General features: G+C 32.6%; 1 protein-coding gene, 1 long non-coding RNA gene and 2 other non-coding genes across 4 annotated transcripts; 3 read left to right on the plus strand and 1 right to left on the minus strand.

Moving 5' to 3' along the window:
• Window positions 1-4,384: 4,384 nt before the first annotated feature.
• Window positions 4,385-4,457, plus strand: TRNAF-GAA (transfer RNA phenylalanine (anticodon GAA)). Its single transcript has one exon. It is a non-coding gene; the product is annotated as a tRNA-Phe (tRNA).
• A 1,728-nt stretch (window positions 4,458-6,185) lies between these two features.
• On the plus strand, window positions 6,186-6,258 carry TRNAF-GAA (transfer RNA phenylalanine (anticodon GAA)). Its single transcript has one exon. It is a non-coding gene; the product is annotated as a tRNA-Phe (tRNA).
• A 224-nt stretch (window positions 6,259-6,482) lies between these two features.
• LOC146946006 (F-box protein At2g26160-like) lies at window positions 6,483-8,654 on the minus strand. Its single transcript, XM_085744252.1, has one exon. The coding sequence runs from the start codon at window positions 8,395-8,397 to the stop codon at window positions 7,207-7,209; it is 1,191 nt and encodes a 396-aa protein (XP_085600378.1). The 5' UTR covers window positions 8,398-8,654; the 3' UTR covers window positions 6,483-7,206.
• A 4,407-nt stretch (window positions 8,655-13,061) lies between these two features.
• LOC146946007 (uncharacterized) lies at window positions 13,062-13,662 on the plus strand. Its single transcript, XR_015028212.1, has 2 exons — window positions 13,062-13,349; window positions 13,451-13,662. It is a non-coding gene; the product is annotated as an uncharacterized LOC146946007 (long non-coding RNA).
• The last annotated feature ends 9,471 nt before the right edge of the window (window positions 13,663-23,133 follow it).

Genomic DNA, 23,133 nt, shown 5'->3' on the forward strand with positions numbered 1-23,133 from the left:
ATAACGACATGATTTGAATCATACTAAGTATGAATTGATTCAGACACTTGGAAATAGAAAATTTTGAAGCTATGAAGATTAATATGATTTAACGAATACCTGAATCGAATCAAGGGTTTTTCAGATGAATATTGATACGATTCAAGATTGTATAGGTAAGGGAATGAATCGAATCACTAAGACCTAAATAAAGATTGAATCAAATTAAAGAACACTAATACGAATCAACCAGGCCAAACACATGGACAAAGAGGACAAATGAATCGACTCATTAAGGGTCTATCAAGGAGAGAAGTAGCAGTGCGATCTGATGGCGACAGTGGTGGTGAGATATGAGGGTGAAGACGATGACGATAATGGTCGGGGTGTGGCTGTGACCGACGATGGTTATGGCTGTGAAGAGTATCAGAGAGAACAAAATTACAAAAAGGATAAAATAGAAATATGATATGTTTTTAAAGATTATTACCCAACCACCCTTCATTTATGTTGAAATATCAAAATTACTCTGCCACGTGGAGGTGTAAAGGGGGATTGCCAACTAGGGGTGTACACATATCGGTAACTCCTTATGTATAGGCCATTCTTGAGTACTTAATTACATTAATATATATCATATGCTGCCATTTTAGTTAAGATAAAGCTCTAGATCCAATTATAATAATCCTAATCGATTGATTTGGATATTTTTTTCCGTCATTTTAATATCCTCACTTAAGTGTTACTAAACCCGGTTTTGATTTGGATATCTTATAACTAACAATAATCTATCTTAAGCACGGCTAAAATAAAATGAAAATGAAAGGTGGGGCAACTTGCTGTGGTTGCATGATGTAAAACACACGCAGATTTGGTCTTATGGTCAAACGTTGCTAAATTTAACAAAGAAAAGTCACATGTGTTTCTTTTTCCTTTATTAACCTATATTTTATTTACTTTATTCATTCCTAGTTGAAAAATTGCATTGAAACATAGCTATAAAAAATGGATCAACTTTTTTTTTTTAAGGAAAACAATGGATCATCTCAGTTTATAGTGAGTGGTTAACTTTTCCATTTCCTTATAAAATTTTGAAGACAGCAAGAAGAAAATTCCAATTTTTTGGGCATGCAAAGAGACTCATGACTACGAATATAAATATTATATTTCGGATTTGAATATTGAAGGCATGCTACTTTCTAATTATTTATCGTGGAACTAATCTTATGGTCCCCTCTATTAGTTAGGTCCAGATTTATTTTACAAATGGGCAACCTCTATTATTTCCTTGAATATTTTTCTCTAGCTATGGATAGATAAAGAAATGAGCAATGACGTAACATGACTATGATGAGAGTGACCAAAGCTTGTTTGTTAGTTGTGGGGTTTATGGTGATAGCCCACAATTTGTTGATCCTCATCCCCTAATAAGTGATTATTAAGGAGTGACATGATTGCATTAACAAATCAACACACAAACTTGCATTAGGAGAAACCTCGTTTTCTCTCGTACTCTTACTACTATATCACTAATAACTAGTATTATTAGTTGGTTTTTTCTTTATTATTAATTTTAATTAAATATGCTACTATTGTTAACAGCATTATTGGTATGGAGAGGTAGTGTATCATATATGTATATCAATTTATATACATTTTTTTTTGAGCAATCAATTTATATACATTATTCTGTATATCATTTGTCTAATTAGTGTGTTATATGAAGAAAAAGAATGAAAATTTTGTTGTAAATCTTCAATAAAATTGGTGATTCTAGAATTACCAAGGATACAAATTTACACAACTTTTTTTCGAGGGACAAAAATCTAAACTATACCTAGAGAGAAATTTGAACAAAATTATGTTGTGATTCGGACTATGATCTAATAAATATAGGTAGTTTTGATCTCGTCTATCAATCTAAGATTGAACGATTAAAATTAAAAAAATATGCCTTAAGCTAAAATCATCTTGATTGTTGATTTAAGATCGGAAGATTGAGGTCGATTAAATGTCATGTTGTAACTACATGAAATATAATTTGGTCCTGATTTTATAGTTTTGAAAATTTTCTTGTAGACTTTTTGTGAAAAACAAAGATGAACTCTATATATTTTTTCTTGTTGAGGATTAATCGGGCCAAGGAGGCAAGGACAATCAAATTTCTCAAAAAAGAACTTTTATGAGTTGGCCAAGGGTGAACCAAACAGATGCTTCTGACCCACACAATACTCATGAAGCCATTTTTTTTTTTTTGAAGTAACTCATGAAGCCATTTTTAAATAATTGAGTTTGGCCATTCATGCAATAAAAATCTATTTTTTTTTTGAAATAATAATAATAATAATAATAAAAAATCTAATTTCGAGAACAGCTGCTCTTCTCTCCCATAAGAAACTCATAAAGCCAATTTTAAATTATTTAGTTTGGCCAAAAGTTTAATTTTTATGAAAATAAAACCAAAACAATAAAGAGAAAAAGAGTTAGAACACAATGAGAGTATGAGAGAGTTGTCTCAAATGTTGTTACAAAATGGTTGTACATATATAAATTCTCTTTTTATATCCATGCTCATCTCACTATATGCACAAGTTGTTTTAATTTTATCGCAAAATTACAAAAAAATGAGGAGAAAGTCTTGTATTGTCGTAAATATTACACACAAATACATATAATTCAATTATTTTAAAAATACATATTATTTTATTAATTTCTTTTTCTAAATTTTCTCAAGTATGTGAGTGTGTCAAAGTACCCAAATACTCGTGACCAACCAATTATTTTCCACAAATGAGTTTGTTAAAAATCAAATATATTTAAGATGTTTTTTGCCCTTCTATTTTGTACAAAGAAATTTAAGATTATTGTGATACTTATAATTGAGCTTAACAACTAAGACTATTGCCTTTTTTTTCCATCCTTTTATTCAATGTTTAATGTATTCCAAAATTTCTGGTTAATGATAAATATGTTCATTACACAACTTAAAAAAACGTAAATGACTAACTCAATATTTTTGTCAAACTTAAATGACCAAAAAAGGTATTTTACCTAAAAACTATTACCACTTTTTTATCGTCGATACTCTCTTCCTTAAGCCCCCATCCCCTACTTTACTTCACCCTTAATGGCCATCTTCTCTCTTAGAGCAAGGTGTTGTTCATCATCAATCACCAATAAGCTACATAAGCTATACATTAGTTCAATTGCTTGTATTATATTTTCCACTTTCTTTTCTTTCTATCCCTTGTACATGTTTGCTTGCAATCAAATAAATTCCTAAAGCCTTGTCAAAATGTATGTTGGTCCTCATATTTCCTCAATACCCATCTTGTTTGCTTTTCTTGAAGTAAATGGAAGTGAATTAGATGTTCTTGTTAGATTTGGACTAACAAATGCATGGTAGAAAATTCACCAAAGGGAACAACCATATAGAGCATAAGGGAGCATACACTTGAGAATATCTTATAGTTTTTAAAAGATTCCAACCAAGGACATGTAGCTCATTCATTGCTGCAGATACACCTGCAGTCACCTAAGAGATATCATAGCAAATGGATAATGGATTTAGACTTGAGGAAGGCAATGCAGCATAAATTAATAACATGCCAAAAATGACCCATCAACTATGAAAGTTTTCAATTTGTACTTTACTTAAGTGTGTGACTAGAGGTAAGAAATTTATTATGCAACCCAACCAAGTCCCATGGCACAGTACTGTAGAAATAGTAAGAAAATAGAAAAGTGTTAATGCAATTTGTTCTATCAACATGGCTTTCTTTCCACATACACACATTTTCACAAGACTAGTAGGAAGACCGAAGACCAATCTTGACTTCATTTTTTTTGTTGTTATTTTCCATACGGAGTGGTTTGCTAGAAATTTATTATGCATCAAAATTTATAGTAAATACCTAAATTGGTCCATGAGAAAAAACATGAAGATCTATTTGATCTTAAATAAAGGAAAAATATCAATTTGATCATCTTAAATCTTAAATATTGTCAAAAGATTTTGAAAGGACTAAAATATCCCTAAAAATAATGACCAATTAGACTCAAATTTGAGATTTTAGAAGATCCAATTGACACTTTTCGTTTATAAGGACCAAATAAATCTCCGTGTCTTTTTGCGAATACATCCATATATTCATAGTCTCCATATATTCATGTCCTAATTCTTAACAAAAATCATGATTTATTCCAATTGGCACTTTTCATATGAGAGTGGGATGGATTTTGATCTAAATTAAATTAAATTAAATTAATAGAATGAAGAAAAGAAAAGAAAATGAAAATGATTAAAATGATGAAGATAAGAGAATGTACGTACTGAAGAAGAAAATGTAAAATTAAATCTAGTTTTCAGGAACAGCATCAGAGAGCAGCATTGAGAAACCATATTGCGGGGATAGCTCAGTTGGGAGAGCGTCAGACTGAAGATCTAAAGGTCGCGTGTTCGATCCACGCTCACCGCATTTTTTTTACTTTTGTTTTTTCGCTTATGTTACTGGTTTTCTTTTACATTCCCTCTTTTAATTCTGTGTATGGTTTCAAATTTAAAGAAAAATTATTGAGAGAAATTAGGAATTTTAATAGCGCGTATCTGATGTTTGACACACGTTAGTTTTGGACTCCGACACGACACTGACACATGCAATTACATTGAATTATATCAAAAACTCATTGTTTCTTTCAGTCAATTAGTTTGACTAATGCTTGATTTTATCATTCTTTTAGTAATTTAGCATGCAAAACTACTAAGTGGTGTTGAGTGTTAATCTTCGTACAAATGATTTATGAGTTTGTCTTACCATTTTGATTAGTATTTTGCATTTGATCTTTTCACAAACAAAGCTATTGAAAAAACAAAATATACTGATCAGTTCAAATTATGATTTTGGCAACAGGCAGGCGAAAAACGCTTTTCAATTGAGATTGATGAGAAGAACAATCAGGATTGGTAATTGGTATGAAATACTTTCCTGTTCCAACATTGAGCAAATGAACTAAAAGTATCTTGTTGAGTGAATTTAACGAATATATGGTTTTCATCTGTGCTCTTTTCCAACATGATGGAAATTAGGAATGGTTACTTTTTTCTAATTACAAATATATGTGCTTAGTTATAACCCTTTTTCGGTTTTTATTTTTCAATCATGACGGTCATCGAAGGTAAGTTTTATGGCGAACCATGCATCTTGATAGGTGATCCACTGTGGATCAGTAAGTGAAATTTGTCTAAAACCTCAACAATGACTGATGTCAGCCTTATGATCCTCCTAGTTGTATTGTCTGAGACCGTAACATGATTGATCTCGGTTCGACAACGATCAGGCCACTGTCTCTGTCATAAGGGCGAATAGGACCATGACTTTATACTTCTGCAGTAGGTTGTAAGTCGCCGTTGATGTTTTGTGCAGCTTAAATGCTGATCCACTGTAGAACTGTCCTATTTTTATACAAGAATCACAAACTTCTTTGTTATCTTCAAGTTTAACTTAACAAATTTTTTGATAGGGTTAAATAACAGTCCCTATTTTTGCTTTCAGCATGCTTTATATTCACATGTAAGGATTTTTCGAAGTTGCTATTCGTTCATTATAGAAATTCTTGACAACAAATCATGGTGTCACTTCAGTTTTGGTAGTTATTTTTTTTCGAACGACATGAGTTCTGGTAATATAAAGGTCTTAATTTGGCATGATTCATTCTGCAAATAATGTAAAACTAGTTTGTCTCATGCTTGATTTTATCATTCATTTAGTAGTTTCTTTTAGTAATGTAGAATGCAAAACTACTCAGATATGGTAAAAAAACAAAGAGATACGCTGATCAGTTCAAATTTGTTATGATTTTGTCAACTCAACAGGCAGGAGAAGAACGCTTTTCAATTGAAACCAACTTTGGTATGAGATACTACCCATATGCGATGCTTAGGCAAAAATACTTTACTCATGAGTCTGCCAAGGTAATGCCGAAACACGTTAATTCTTCAAAATCCTAATGTAAGTATATACATTATCTGCAATATTGTTCCAGTGCTATGGAATAGTAATTAAACTGCAGTAGTATTAGTACAGCGACAAAACCCTGACCAAGTTTCTCATATGCTTGATTCTTTTCCTATCATTTCAAACTTGAAAATGCAAAATTAATAACATTTTCATAAATGGCATTGGTAAGGATCAATGAATTACCATCTTGCGGGGATAGCTCAGTTGGGAGAGCGTCAGACTGAAGATCTGAAGGTCACGTGTTCGATCCACCTTCACCGCATTATTTAGTTATCACGTGTTCGATCCACCTTCACCGCATTATTTAGTTTTTCATCTTTTTTACTATTGAATTAAAGCAGCATGAAATTAGGATGGAATAATCACCACATTTTACTGTTTTTTCTTTCATTTTGCTGATTTCCTTTTACACTTCCTCTTTTATTATGTGTTGTTGAAAATTATGAGAACAATCAAGTTTGGTATGAAATATTTTGCTCATGAATCTGCCAAGGTAATACTAAAACACATTAACTCTTCCAAATCCGGATGTAAATATTTTACATCATTGCTACTATATTGTTACAGCACTATGGAATAATAATTATATGGATCGACAGTAAGAGAACATGTAGATGTCATTCTAATGTTCATAACCTTCCATCCTTAAGCTACATAATTAAACTTAATCTCATTATATAATTGTAGCAGAATCAACATCACTTAGCAAATAATACTCTACATTCTGCATTTCTTTAGGGAGAGGCTTTTCTTCATGATATAGACCCTCTTAACTGTTGGCATGACAAAGCACGTATCAGTATTCGACAGAGGATGCATAAAATATTCAACGGGAAAAGTAAGTATTTTCTATCCTTAGATTGAATCAACTAACTATCCTTGCATCTTGAAAGGTGTAACTAAAGAAAAATGTTATTTTGGCAGAGACAAGCGCATGCACCGTTCATCCTTTATTATACCGTTAAAACAGTTCAAATACATGAATAGTTATGTAGAGTAGGTAGTTTATGAATATCAATATCATGCATGGTCAATACAATTCAAATATATGTTTCATTATGTTTAGTAGATGCTTAATAACAAGGTGAGATAGCTCATTAACTATCTATTAACGGTAATTAACCATGTATTTGAACCAAAACAGATAAAAAGATGTGAACAGAGATGCAATTGTTTCTCTCAAACTGATTTGCTAGACCTGTTATGTCTTCTAACATCTCTGCCGAGGTGCATGACACCACAAAGTGTTGTCGATGCAAGGATTAAAATCAACGATAGTAATTCTATGATCGTCCAAATTATACATACGAACATTAAAAGAATCCTTAAAGTAGATGCAATTCCCTTGATATCCAATTAATTCTTTAGCCGAAACGGAGAAGTTACAACTAGGGCTCAAAATGAAGGCTCTATCTTTCAAATTTTTCACATCAACCCATTTCCCCCATTCTTCATCCAACTTATAGACTTTGAAACACTCCACAACCGCGTATCGATCTTGGTGTCTTCTTCCAACATAGTTCCTTCTCACGTTTTCGCTTTCGTAGTATCTATCAACGACATAAAGATTCCCACAAGATTCTACCAAATGTTTCTTGTTTCCAAAACCACACAAAGGAGGTGAAAATTGTATCAACTTCAAAGAAGAAATATCAATCCATGAAATAGTTCCCCATTTATCAGTAACATAAAACTGACCCTTGAACACAATAATATCATCGTAGTAGAAATTGTTTTCATCGACAAGTTTCCATTTCTCATCACCATGTTTTATGAATCCTACTATATCTTCTTGAAAGATACAACAAGAAACACAATCCTCAACACTACTCCAATGAGAGTTAGGATAGAACACAACTTTCTTCACAGGACTTGCAAAACCTTTAATCTTTTCAATTTTATATGATTTGCATAACTCAATGACCCTATAATCCAACATGTTCCATATCATCAGGGAAGTGTTGTTACGGCTAAGAGGATATGATAATTTTCTTTCGGTGATAGGATTCAACAAACTCAAAGGTTGATTCTTTGATTCTTCTACCTTAATCAACCAGCCTTTGGAAGAAGAAGAAGAAGAAGGTGCTAAACTGGAGTTGGAACTTGCATCAGTTGGTTGAATAAGATAAATGGTTGATTGGTTGAGGTAGTTGTTTGTGGAGATGTTGATGCCAGGTATTTGCAAAGGAAAAGAAGGAGAATTTGGAAGAGAAGGAGGAATGGAAGAACGAAATGATTCGCATACACTGCGAAATCTGAGAACATCTATGTGATTATCAAGATATTTTCCTATCTTAGGCCATAGTTCTGTAGGGAGTTGAGACCAATCTACTTTCTCATCCATGGCTGAAGTTGAATCAGATCTCAAAGATTTGTTGACTTTGCTAAAGAGTGATATCATGTTAGATTGATGTATTTGCTTTTGATGTTTGGTCTTGAAGGGTAAAGAATGTAGAAAATATGTGTGAATTTTCAAGGTGACTGAGAAAAGAGGTATAATGGAGGAAGACTTGAACTGTTTAGAGATCTTGTTGGTTAAGTTTCCATGGTTAAGTTTCCATACTTGGGTTCTTTCTGAGAAGGACACTAGGGAACTTCTTTTAGCAACAGATGACTTGAAAAGTCATCTAAGTGGTAATATAATAGTCTTCTGAATAATAAATTATAGATTAAATCATCAATCACTCTCTTATTTAGTTTGGTTTATGCATTAGCCGATGTGGGACTTTAGTCAGATATCACTTTCACTCAACTCATCAACACACCTATATGGAATTTTTAACATCATTTTAGATTTTCTTCAATATCTGAAAACTAGAAGATTAAACATTCGTTGAAGCTTTCCTTCCGCAGAAACAGACTAAGGAGTACATCTGTGCTTGGCTTACAATATACTATTTCTTGCAGGCTGAAGCAGTTGTTAGCTCTTATTTGTCATGTCTAGCTAGTAAGCAATCACGTGATCAATGTTCAGCCCTTGTATCGGCATTTGCCCAGGTAATGTTTCAAATGAATAAAAGGAGAAAGAAAAAACAAGAATGATATAGAAGTCTGTCTTTGAAGATGTTTAATGTCCTCCTAATTGTGATGGCAAAGACATTGACGTGATTGGTTTCAATTTGGCAAAAACAAAAGAAGACAAATATGCGTGTCTCAAAAATCAACTCATTTAATTTGTTTTCTTTTATTTTTGTCAAACCGACGAGGATCAGGTTACTATCGCTGGCTGCAGATAAGACCATGGCTTTCTACTTCTGCTGGTTGCGTAAGTTTGGTGCAGTTTTTAAGTGTTGGTCCATGGTGATCTTCAAGTTGAAGAAAATGCTTTAGATACTATTTACTTGCAAGGGTTTAAGTAAATTACTTTTCATTCATTTCGGAAATTCTTTACAACAAATTTTTGAACGACTTGAGTTCTGGTATAGCTTGTACAATTACTAATATGGTCACATCTAACATGATTTATTTTGCAGTCATTCACTAAACTCACTTTTTTGTTTTCAGTTTGAGGAAGCAAAGAAAACTCCATCACAGTCCTTACTTCTTGATTTCATCATTCATTTAGTAACTAACCATAAGCTTTCTTTTCTAAACAAGAACAAAGATCGATCAATTAGCAGATCGAAGTCTCTACATCCTTGCTGCACTTCTTTAAGGAGGAATGGAAGAATGAAATGATTCACAAACACTGCAAAATCTGAGAACATCTTTGTGATTATCAACATATTTTTCTATACTGGGCCATGGTTTTATAGGGAGTTGAGACCAATCTACTTTCTTATCCATAGAATTAGAGACCATGGTTCAAATATAGTTATTATTCTCACTTCTGTAATGTTTGTAGGTAAAATCGAGATAATTTGAATTATTTATAGTTCTATTTTTCGCACTATTAATAGTTCGGAAAAAAAATCACAGCGGAATAAAAATTACATGAACAAACATACGTCTTAACATATCAAATATTTTTACAATCTTTTTTCGTTATATGAATTGTACCGACAGAACAAATTATTAATTATTCTAGTGGGGGTAAATTGGTTTATGTAATTATCATAATGTTCCGATTAAGTTATGAGATCAACTTTCTCTTGGTTGATGGATGAAAACATCACTTTTTGGATTTTTATTTTTTTATTTTTTATAATATTATTTTTTGTTAAGAATCGATATGCAATGCAAAATAAAATAAACTTCTGATCAATTCTATAAATGTTATTTTTTTTATATCAATTCTACAAATGTAACCAAACTAAAAAAAAAAAAGAGTGAGGAGTAAGTTAGCAACAAAAAAAAAATCAAACTAAAAAAAAGAAAAAAAATAAATCAAAGGAGTCATATATTGGAATATTCTTGTTGATTATTTGTCGTGGGAAAAGTAAGGCGAGTGGGAAGAAAAAGGCACATGAGAAACCCATAGGATGGAAAAAGCAATAGCCTATGTATAGATTGTCATGACTTTATGGCTACCGGCTCCAAACCTGAAATTAGAGTAAAAAAAATTAAGGAGAAAAATTATTGGTAAACGAAAATGAAAGAGGGAGTGTGTAAAAATGAAAGTATGAGAGTGAAAAAAAAAATGGAGGGTTATTGAATCTATGATCAAACAGTTCTGGTGCGGCAACAGTAAAGGGGGAAAGAAAAGTTTCATTGGATTAATTAGAATAAATGTTGTCAACCCAAAAGGAGTGGAGTCATGGGTTTTAGACATATCACAGATTTCAACCTTGCTCTTCTTGCTAAGCAAGGTTGGTGTATATCATCAAATCATGATTCTTTGCTTGCTAGGTGTTTAAAGGCTCGCTATTTTCCACGTAGAAATTTGCTGAAAGCGAACATTGGACATGTTCTAAGCTATACTTGGCGAAGCATCCAAGGAGCTTTATGAGTTCTGAATCGTGGATGCCTTGGAGAGTGGGAACGGGCCATTTTATCAACATTTGGGAAGATAATTAGCTTCTTATTCAGGATGGCTATAAAGTGTCTTCTCCAAAGCCCCCTAATACTGAACTTTCTCAGGTGTCTCAACTTATTCATCATGATCTTGAAATTTGGAATGCACCATTGATAAATGCAAATTTCTTGCCTTTTGAAGCTATGTAAATCCTTCAACTCCCTTTGCCAACAACAACACATATGGATTCTCACTATAAGGGAATATTAGGAATCATGAAGACAACTCCCTTTACACTCCATGATATGTCTAGCCCTCATACTCTAAGAGTCCCTGATAAATTAAAGACTCTTAATCAAAAGTCATATGTAACGATTCGGTTAAAGCGCAAGAATTAGTTTCTGAACCCTAACCTAGTTTATAAAAGATTTAAACGATGAAACATATGAAAAGAAAATATAACTCAAATCATAATGAATAAAAAAATTATTAATTGAATCCAACAAATAAGAAAAGGTTCATCTTAGAACCGTAATTGATAGAGGTTTAGTTTCACATGGCCACAGACATCATACAAAACAATAGAAAAACATACCATAGAGAGAATAAGAGGAGGATGGAGATCCTCTGCCTTGAATCTCCAGATGCTTGACCTTTACCTTGTACCGCTAGCTTTATGAATGTTTTTTTAAATGAATAAAAGTGTGTACAAGAGTCTCTATTTATAATGCATCGTTACTTAGGGGTTAAGAGATAAAAATTAGGGTTTTGCATTAATAACATATCGGAAAACAAGAAATCAACACCTCCTAGCCATCTCACATGCACGGGGTGCATGGAGTGAGGCGCAGGGGCGCACGAGGCAACAACTCCAATTCGAATTTTGCAGTTTTCGTCCCTTTTTCGATCATTCTTCCGTCTTTAAATGCCTTCGAACTTGAAATGAATTTTCTTCATCCTGTATTGTCTTCAACAACCTTCTAAGAACCATTGGTCTTCAATCTTCATATTTGTGATCCTTCATGTGATGTCTTGTTTTGCCGAGTTACATGATTTCCCACTAAAAAGACTCAAAACACCTATGGAGTTGCGCGATTTAAGATAAAAGTGAATTATAACAACTCAAATGAAAACAATATAAATTGTTTCTCAAATCATTGACAACTCCTCTAAATTACAACTTATTTGCCTTCAAATGCAAAGAAAATAACTAAAAACATAGCATAAAATATCATATGATGCTCCGTCATCAAATACTCAATTTTTTTTTATCAAATAACAAATGATATAGAACAATATTTACACAATATTTTTCAAATGATTCATAAAAGTGAATTTCAACTCTACTTAAAACATTGTTCTATATCATTTTATGAATCATTTGAAAAATATTGTTTAATACTTATAATTACACTTTGCGATAAATACTAATCAATAAGAACCATAAAATTGATATGAAGGAGGGTATGAGATAAATTATGCCATTCACAAATTGATATATATATACTACCTCCGTCCCTAATTATAGGACCCTTTTGAGAAAATTTTTTGTCCCTTTTTATAAGACCCTTTTGGTATTTCCAAGTACATTAATTAATTCTTTACCAACATACCCCTATTTATTTATATCTTTTTCTTCAATCAACATTAAATATTACGTTGAAAACATAAACTAACTCTCTCTTTTAAAGGATAAAATTGTAAAAACAATACTAATTACTAACAAATTTATTACACTTATCAATTTTCTTAATATGCGTTATTTTTTCAAAAGGGCCTTATAATTAGGGACGGAGGTAGTATATATATATATATATATATATATATATATATATATATATATATAATGCTCAGATTAAAAAAAAAATCGATCATACAATACTATCTATTAATGTGTAAATATGTTGTACGCCCTTTGGTGTTTATCTCCTATATGACTAAGACATTGTTTAATAATATTATCTATATTTTGTTGTTATTGCCTTTCTATAGCATGTAAAGCTAAATAAAGGTAATGAAAGGTTTAGTTGGGGGGAAAACATGATACATTTAGTGGGCTAAGGTCCATTGATTAACTCAATAAGATAAAGGAACAAGTACAACACATCAACATATTTAAGAGACATATAAAAATGATTAACTCAGTAAGATAAAGGGACAAGTACAACACATCAACATATTTAAGAGACATATAAAAATGATTGGGAAGGATTTTGTGTGACACAAAAACATATTTAAGTATAATTTTAGGAAGGATTTGGTGTAACTCCATAAGTTCTAAAGTATTTAGTTAAAGTAAATAGAGCTTTCGAATTTTTTATATTTTTTATATAAAGGGATCCAAAAGTCTAAGTTTCTATCATGCATAGGAGGAAAAAACATTGCTAGATTTCTCAAGATGGTCTATGCTATGATCATTACTATCTTTTTCCTATTTCTTGTTGTAAAGTACATCAGTGGTAAACCCTTTATGTAGCCCTTTCAAATTTTATTCTTTTACTTTATACACAATCTTTTATCCCTTTTTACTAACATTTATTTATTATTTTTCATTTCACAGCATTTGATGGATGCACTAATTACCTTGATTGTCCAGTTGATTTATGTATCTCTCCACTTGTTTTGACGTGCCATAATTTCTTTTGTAAATGCCTTTAACCGTTAAGTCAAAAAATAATATCTCTATTTCATTTTAAAGACTATAATTATATTTTCATGTTATAATATTGTTAAATTTTAATATTTCTGTAACAGTTAAATTTGTTTTGTTTACGGTAACACTTTGATTTATATTTATCATACCTTTCAATTTCTATGACATTGTTAGAAGATTTGTTTGCTTTTAGTAGATATACGAAGAATTACATTGTCACTTCATATGTAATTCCAATCAACAAGTAAACAAGAATCAATGTCTAAGTCTTAATTTATGAATCATCAACAGTAACAACGACATATGAGTTATAAAATATTGTATCAATAAACAACTGATGATAAGGAACAAGTTGTAAGATTTTTCTCTTTGACAATTGCTCTGAACACTATTAGAAGAGACAGCCAAAGGGGTGCTATAGTACTTTTGCAGTGGTTGATGGTGTTGTTGGATGTTCCTCACCAGCGCGAGATGATGTAAATAACCATCACAAGAACTATACACTTATGATATGTGATAGGATAAACAACAAGTTAATCTCTAATATGAAAAGTGATTGAATTGATAATTTTTTTTTTATCAAAACAATGTTCTTGAACCAATGGTGTAGCCAGGACCCTAGGTCAGGGGTTCAAACTTTTGAATTTTAATCAATAATTAATATATATATATTTAAAAAAATTATATTTTACTCAATTTACATTGTACTCTGAAAATTGCATACATACTCTATAATTATCCTCTGCACGATTTCATGTTATGATATCGTTGAATAATCGACTAATTATCAATGTTATCGAACACATCTCTCTTAATATAAGTTACGAGAGAATCAATTCATCCATTCATCCTCTATTTGATTACACAATTTAGTCTTCACAATCTTCGATCATTAGAAAGAGTTGTGAAATATATGAGAGAATTGGTTCATCCATTTATCCTCAGTTTTGATTTTGAATTGTAAAACCGATGAATTAATCAACATAAGGAATTAGGAAAATGCTACACTAATTGATTAATAGTTATAATACTAGCTCTCATTGGACTAATTAATATTACAATACTAGCCATTCACTAAACTAATTAATTAATAATATGCCACAAGACATTATAATACTTGTTGTCACACGAGCTGCTGCAATTGTCAGTCACAAGCTTTATCTCATCTCAGTATACTTCAACTACACAGCTAGGAAAAAAGTGAGAGCTAGAGCAAGTGTGGTGCAATGTTTAGATTTGAGGGGGTTCAACATGAGATAAACATAACAAATTGAATGTAATATTAAGAATTGAGGGGGTTCACTTGAAACCCCTGACCTCTATGTAGGTCCGCCAGTGTCTTGAACACTAGGTTTGAAATTATTCAATCACAAAGCATATAGCAATTAACCTAATTCATCATTAACATATATCAAAGTAAATTTGTTGAAATTAAATAGTAAAAGAAAATAGAACACCAGATTTATAGAGGTTCCCTTATCGTCCTCTTTAAGGGTACATCCTCTTGTACGGACTTCTACTAGAATGTTAAAAATGTTTATAAGAGTTAATTACAAGGTTCCTTCAATTTACGAAGCACCACAGTCCTAAATTGTATACATTATGCAATAACTCCAATGCCTCCAATCTTTAAGATCCTTGAAATGGTATGAATCGCAACGTCTTAGGATCAAACTAGCATGCAATCATCCTATCTTCTTTCACAAGAAATCTTCTTTTCTATGACCTCACTTCGATCCCCTTCAACCTTGATTGTTTGAGAAACAACCCCTACAATTACATTTGAAGTGAAAATTACCTCCTTTTGCTTCAGATCCTTGATACTCCACCAAGATCCCTGAATGAAACCAATATAACACCCTAACAATCTAGATTTCAAATCCCACAAGTGTTCTTTGAAAAAGTGTTTAATCTAAATAAGTTTGTATATATATATATATATATATATATATATATATATATATATATAGAGAGAGAGAGAGAGAGAGAGAGAGAGAGAGAGAGAGAGAGAGAGAGAGAGAGAGAGAGAGAGAGAGAGAGAGAGAGAGAGAGAGAGAGAAGACTTTAGAGTGATTTTGCAATTTGATTAAATGAGTGATGGAATTAGTGGAGGCAACTAGATAGATACATGATGACATGTCACCTTACGTTATTTTCCGCATATTTTTCAGTCGTTTTAGTTATATATGTTTTGATCCAAATTAGATGAGTTTGTAGAACAATTGCCTATGGTTTACAAGAAATTTTGTAATGTTTTTATTTCGAGTAATGTAATTTTAGTTTTCCGAAACCAAGTTATTCTTAGGTGTTTTTGATGTAATTCAATGCAAAATCATGAAAATTGGCAAAACAAAGCACCTCATGAAGAATTGGGAATACAATGAATGAAGATTCAAGAGGCATCTGAAGAAATTACGAAGTGGAGAAATTCTTTTCCAAATCCCAAGACAAGTTTCAAGGAGGAAACTACTCAAAAAGACCAAGAAAAAGGAAAAAAAAACGCATTGGAAGAAGGTGTTGTGTACCCCTAACACGTTTCTGTGCGCCCTGGGTGTGCACAACAGTGCAAAAAATGCATTGTTTCTTAACCAGTGTGTGGCGCGCATGGTGCCACGCACGGCGCGCGAGCGCGTCCGTGGCATAAACAAAATTTTGCTATTTTGGGTTGCAGGTTTGGAGGAAAAATCCTAGTTTTTCAACCCAAAGCCACTGGTAATTCAACATATAAATACAAGTTCTCTCATTCACAATTATTCATTTAGAACGAAGCGGTTCAAGAGGAAGGCAAGCACTATGAGCTTCAAGGGAGGAGTCTCTCCTCAACCTTAGTCTCTAGCGTATGTTTTATTCTTTTGTATTTTTGTCTTTAATTACCATGAGTAACTAAACATTGATCGGGTAGGATTCTAAGATGAACCCTTATTTGTTTGTTGGATCAATTTAATTCAAGTCTTTTATTCAGTTATCTTATGAGATATATCTAATCTTTTTATGAAAATGTCTTATGAGATATATCTAACCCTAGGGAGCATGACATACCTATGAATATCAATTGAACCTAGAAACATGAGTCTTCAGAAGATACATCTGGTTATTCTTTTCCGAACGTTGCATGTTAAATTTTATTATTTCCCCTTGGTAAGGTAGACGAGATAGGGCTACCCGTATGTAGAACTACTAAGGTAATATAGTGTATGTGATGAACTTCTAAGATTCATAGATGGATTTGGAGTCTCTAGATGACAATTTAGGAATACTAGTTCTTTTATGTTTAAATTACCTCAGAGAGAGGGACATACTGCCCCACAAACTCATCACTTACGTAGAAACCTTCTCTCATAATTGAATGATTACTTGTCTTTTAATTCAACAAGAAAATATAAGGGATTCGAAGAATACTAACCCCCACTAACATTATGCAATTAAACCAGGTTGCTAACTCACTACTGCTTTGCGCAATCAAATCGAACTTGAAAACTCCCCCTAATGTACTCGCTTTATTTACTTGGAGACAATCTTACTTACTACTTTATTCCTTATTGTAACACCCCGTTTTCCCAACATAAAAATTCGTAATAAATCAGAGTATTTTCAATCATAAAGGAATGCTACACTTCTTAAAAATCGTAGAATAGAATGGATAATAATTTATCCTTCAAAATTATTCAACTTAATCTTTACAACTACGCAGCGGAATTAGTTTAACATCATAAAAGTCTTTGGCACGCAGGCCTCATAATAAAAATCTCATAAAGTCTTTGTTCATCATTTATTTCATGAAAATTCAAAGCAATACGTAAGGAACAGAAAACTGTAGCAAAATTCCCATCCCGTTACGTATCAGAGCACCTAAGACACACTTGTGAGAGATAGCCACCCATGACTGCAGCTAACCTTGATTACCTGCAAGTTACCCATACGAAGAGCAACATTTCCAAGCAGAGGGGTGAGATTTCTCAAACAATAATATTAAACATATAAATAATATAAAGTACATTCAACAACTTAAACATCTTATAATTCATTAATCATATCTAATAACTTAAACTTCCTTAACTAGTGTCATTATTCTTCCTACATTAGTCATATACTTCATCAATAACCTCAATTATTAATCATAAAACATCATCACATGTCATCAAATAATAGTCACAAACGCATTATCATAATCATATAACATCTTATCATAAATCACATAACATCTAACATCAATAATAATCATAAACATCAACATCTAAAATCAATAATAATCATAAGCATCAACATCTAACATCAATAATATTCATGAGCAAAACATAGTATTTATCGAAAACATCTTCATAATCAAGTTCATAATCAACTTCATAAACAAACATCATCATTAAATCATAATCATCGAATCACAATCACACTTCATAATCAAACCTCACTTAACTCGACAATGCGACTCAACTCAACTATGCAACTCTTAACATCTCAAATCATCTTAGCATCTTGACAACTTAACAACTTGACACTCGACAACTTCACATCTTAAATCATCTTAAAAACCTCTTGATATGCAAATGCATTTGGTACCAATACAGAGCATCAAGCTCCCAACCAACTTATATGAGCGTAAATAGGCTCTTCAGGGCATCAAGCCCCCAACATAGTGAGCAAAAGCTCCAGGGCATCAAGCCCTCACCCATCGTGTGAATGACTAAGCATTCCAGGCATCAAGCCCCCAACCAACGTATATGAGTATGCAATGGACTCAACTTTCTACAACTTAGACAACTTCATGAACATCTCTCATAATTCCATTAATGTGGACAACCTCTTAGATATTTACGACTTAGACCGACTTATACATCTTCACTAAGATTCAGCAGCAACAAACAGCAACAATTGCAGCATATAACAGTGCTTGATTATCATATCATCAATAAGAAATGAATCATATCAACTTAACATCATAGAACATCATAATATTATGTATCATACAATACTCACATAATGTATTCCAACATATCAACAACAATAACCACATATACATTAATCAATTACATTCATATCAAAGTCCAAAACATTCTTCAAAAGCAAATCAATTTGATCAATGAGACATAAGCCAAATACTCATAAAGCACCTCAACTAAATCCCTAATACTTAAGTTGAAGTTGGGAAACCAACCATAAGTTTTTGGACTAACTTAGGATTAGTTATGCTAAGTTTTCTTAAAGTTTTCTGAAGACTCACTTGGACTATTTCCATCATAACTCAAAATCTATACATAATTTTCTAGTCACTCAAAAGCCATTAGAAAGCTAACTCAATTATCTACAACTTTCATGTTTACACCGAGAGCTAATTCAACACGGAAACGGGTGAAAAAGAAACAAGAATGCAACAATCGAAGTTCTGACAACACGCAACGAAAGCACAACAAGCAGTCACCCATGAGGGGCTGCCTTGCTGCGCTCAAGCGTGGAAAGCTGCGCCCAGGCGTGGGAAGGCAGTAGCCAGTGACCTGCGCAACAGCTCTGTGCAGTCCTGTTTTTTTTTTCTTCCGGTTTTACCGTTTCGTCCGTAAATACCTAACCGTTACCCCGATTCCAATTCCGTTTTCGCCTACGCGTTCTATTCGACAAATCCTATCATCTTTTACTGAAAAATCATATTTTTAAATCTCCAAAACAGCTTATCCTAGAATCACTTATTTCTCAAAAACACTTAAAATCACTTTTTCTCAGAATCTCAACTTTTCATCCATTCTCATGTTTCTAACCATCAAACTACTTCTAATAACATTCCTATAGGATATCTAAGGTCTGTTCATGATTCTCTCATCAATTCTACGGTTCTTTAACATCTAATCATCAAAATCGCTCATAAACCCTAATCTTCTTAATGTCACAAACTCTCCCCAACTTGTTAGATGTAATCTAATGATTTAACAACTTAATATTAATGCAAGATAGTCTCACCCTCACCTTAATATGCAGAAATCGCATCTTCTTCTCTCCTAGGTTCTTCTCTTCTCTTTTCTCCTCTTTTTCTCCAAAACTGAACGTACGTTGTAAACTATTCTCTCAACCTAGCTTCCTCTATTTATATCCTTTCTATTCTTTCTAAATCTATTTTGGCCCAATAACTTATTTTTCTTTCTATTCTAACCTCCAATTCTACTTACACTAATAATTCTCATATTCTAATAAATAATAGAATAATGCCACATAATAAAATACTAACACCTCATATATATAAATAAATCACATAAATAGGTTCTAACTTAATAAAAAATAATTAAATAAAAGGAGGGCGTTACACTTGTGAACAATTCGGTACGCTTGCAGAAATTTTCCATCAATATAGCAAGGGGAGATATGAAGAAGTTAAGCTAAAAATAAAGCTGAAAAAACTCGTTTGATTCAACTCAGACAAAGTGAAATTCAAATCAATAGTTCACTTTTTGACTTTTGAGATGACATGAAGAATGAAGATTTAGTCGATCGACATGTATTGTGATTCAAATCAAGATTTTTTAGATGGAGATTGATTTGAATCACAATATGTTTGAATCAAATCATGCTAACATAAGGGTAAATTGAATTAAATAAAGTTGGCTATTTGAACAGATTGATTTGAATCATGATTAAAAACAAGACTTCTACATTTTCTTTGATGGACATTGTTAGTGAGTAGAGAAATTAGGGTTTATGTGATGAGTTGGGAGGCTGCCGAAAATTCTCTCTAATTGGTGTTGAAAAATGAGCCCCAATGATTGGGTCCTTAAATAGGGATACAATTAGGGTTGTGACTGATATTGGACTGGACAAAAATACCCCCACAAGAGATCTTATGCAATCTGGACTGACTTGGACCATTGGATTAAAGGAAAAAAAGGACTAAAAGTTAAAACAAAATATTGATTTAAATAATTAAAAACGAAAATGATTTAAAAAATAAAAAGAAAAATTAATTAAAATAGAATAAACATAAATAAATAAAATAAAATGTAAAAAAAATAAAAGAAATAAAAAAGTAATAATAAAAAACTTAAAATTGTCCCTTTGGAACAAAAATGAGGTATTTTAAAATACCTCTCTGCCGAAATTTCGTCTGAAACGACGAAAATTCCCTGTTTAAAAATACGAATAAAAAGAGAACCAAAAAATGGGGTATGACACCTCGACTCCAATAGCTTTCTGGAAATCGGTTCTTGGTCAGAGCCCTTTTTCCAACAGTTGCAACTTCATTTTCTTGTCTGCTCCTCGGACTTTGACAACTTCTTTGTTGAACTTATCGACGTAGTCTCGAAGAGGCTCGCTCTTTCCTTGAAAAATGGCTTCCAAGGTTACATTCTTTTTTGGTTGCATTCTTGATGTAGTGAAATGGGCAATCAACTCCTACGATAGTCGAGGATGACTTTAATGTTTTTGATGTGTTTGGCTTCTCCAAACCTGCTGGAATTTAGGCTTCCTGGATCCTCCTCCTCATAAAGGGACTTCTGGGTACTCGTTCGTCTTCCTCGTGAGATGAGGATCGTGAATGGTGGGGTTTTCCCTTGGTCTAATGCCTTGGTCACGGGGACCTTCTTCGTTTTTCAACCTGAGAGTGTGCTGGGACCTTGAACTCTTAGGGGTGACACTCCTCCTCCTTTGAGAGGTCTGCGATATGGGGGAGCATTCATGACGGAAAATGAATGTCTCGCTTTATGCATGTTGCTCTTCCATTCGACGAAGAAAGAGGTTCTGCTCTTCAATCACCTTATTCTAGTTATACAAGATTTTAATGATGTTGATGAGCATTTTGTTCGTTCCTGGAATGGTGGCTAGTACAGATGGGGGAGCTGGAGGACTGTAGATGGCAAAGGCTAAGGGTTTATCACTAGTCTGGGTGTCTCAACTGAGGATGAGGAGGCAGTGTCACCCGTCTCTATCTTCGACACAGTGGACTTCGCTCTTGATTGTGTTTTTTTGCATCGGTGGCCATTCTTGGTGTAAATCGGGTATCCTCCGCGCGTAACTTGCGGAGACTAATTCCTCGAGCTTTGTGGGACCCAAATGGGCGTCAAACTCTCCCTAAGAGTTTAATGTTGTTGCATGTCAAGACTGGATTCGAACGCAAGACCTTGGTTAAACTAGATGAGACTCGTGTCATCTCATCTAAGCGCTTCGGTGACCATTCTAAAAGTATGAATGTTTTTTTTTTTGTTTCATGATTGGTTTTGATCTAAAAAATTTGGCACTATCACAACCAATCGTGTCTTTGTCTTTAAAAATGATTATGAAAAAAGTAATATTTCTAATGATGTAACGATTATTTTGATTGTCAATGTAAAAAAATAATTACAATAAAGGTTTATATCAATTAAATCCTAAGAAATAAATAATTCAATTTACATTACAATGTCAACTATCACTGTGTGTGTGTGTGTCAATCTCAATATTCCTTCGTACATTCGTTTTTTCTCTTCTAGCTAATTAAATTTTACAACTACAACTCGTGGATACAGACAGATTACAAAATAAAGCAGCAAAGAAAAAAGCACATGGCTGCTCATACATAAATTTTGTACATATGCAAAATGTATCTCAATTACAATCAACAACTTTTTTTTCTCTCTTTTTCTCAAAATGTCGATTTCAGGTACAAAAATATCTAACTAATGTGATAATCCAAGAATCATGCAAATGCAACTGGTGGCTATGGATTCTTCTTGCTAACTCGAGGACTAATGTCGCGATTATTAATAAGTAATTGTCATCGCATTAGTCCCACATGAACTTCGATTGTACTCGAGCTTTTTATACCACTTCTCTGATGTATTGTTTGTTTTGAGTCTTAAAGTTTATCTGAATCGTCTTAGTTTTCTTAGTTAAAAGGCGTCTCAATGAATTGAGGATAATGGATACCCTTGGTTTTAAAGCAACGTGCAATTTTTTAGTGTACTTTAACATATCATAAATAATATGAACAATATTGTATACTGTTATTGGCTATGATATGAAATGAATGGCCATTGGCCAACGACAAAATTATCCTATGCTGCAGTTTGAGCATCCAATCGAATTTGAACATAAGAATAGGGAGATAGCTAGGTAGGGACCAATAGTGAGCAAAAATCACTGAAAGAGATGCTATATGACATCATAGTACAGGCTCATCCTCTTGTCATGATACAAAAGTCACAAGGAAACCTTTTCATGAGTTAGTTTATTAGTCATAATCATCATTATATACATACATTTGTTTGTATCATTATTGTATTTAGTTAGAAATTAGAATATATTTTGTAATTATTGAACGGTAAATCACTCCAAAGATATTTCTAATTGATAGTTATAACCTAATTTTAGGGAAGTCTAAAGACCTAAAAAAAGTTCATTTTGCAATAACATGGTCAAGAACACAACCCTTTGCTAACTTTGTCAATGTGAGTTTAGAAAGGAAAAAAAATTGTGTTAATCATTCAGTTTTTAAGGGAAATAAACTTTGATAATCCGAGTTCAACCGAGAGGTAAGTAAAGTCTGGTTAAGAATTGTTTCATCTAAAAATCGAACTCAGGTTCTTATGAACAATTCGTTCTTTGGTGGGGTTCATTAACCACTTAAGTGCAGTTGTTTG

Source organism: Medicago sativa, chromosome 2, assembly GCF_051527215.1.
Source record: "Medicago sativa cultivar Bolivia chromosome 2, Bolivia_mono, whole genome shotgun sequence".
NCBI classification, from domain to species: domain Eukaryota; kingdom Viridiplantae; phylum Streptophyta; class Magnoliopsida; order Fabales; family Fabaceae; genus Medicago; species Medicago sativa.

What these genes read in the sequence shown, in the direction of transcription:
- LOC146946006 (XM_085744252.1), bottom strand. Translation starts at nt 8,397, where the DNA reads ATGATATCACTCTTTAGCAAAGTCAACAAATCTTTGAGATCTGATTCA.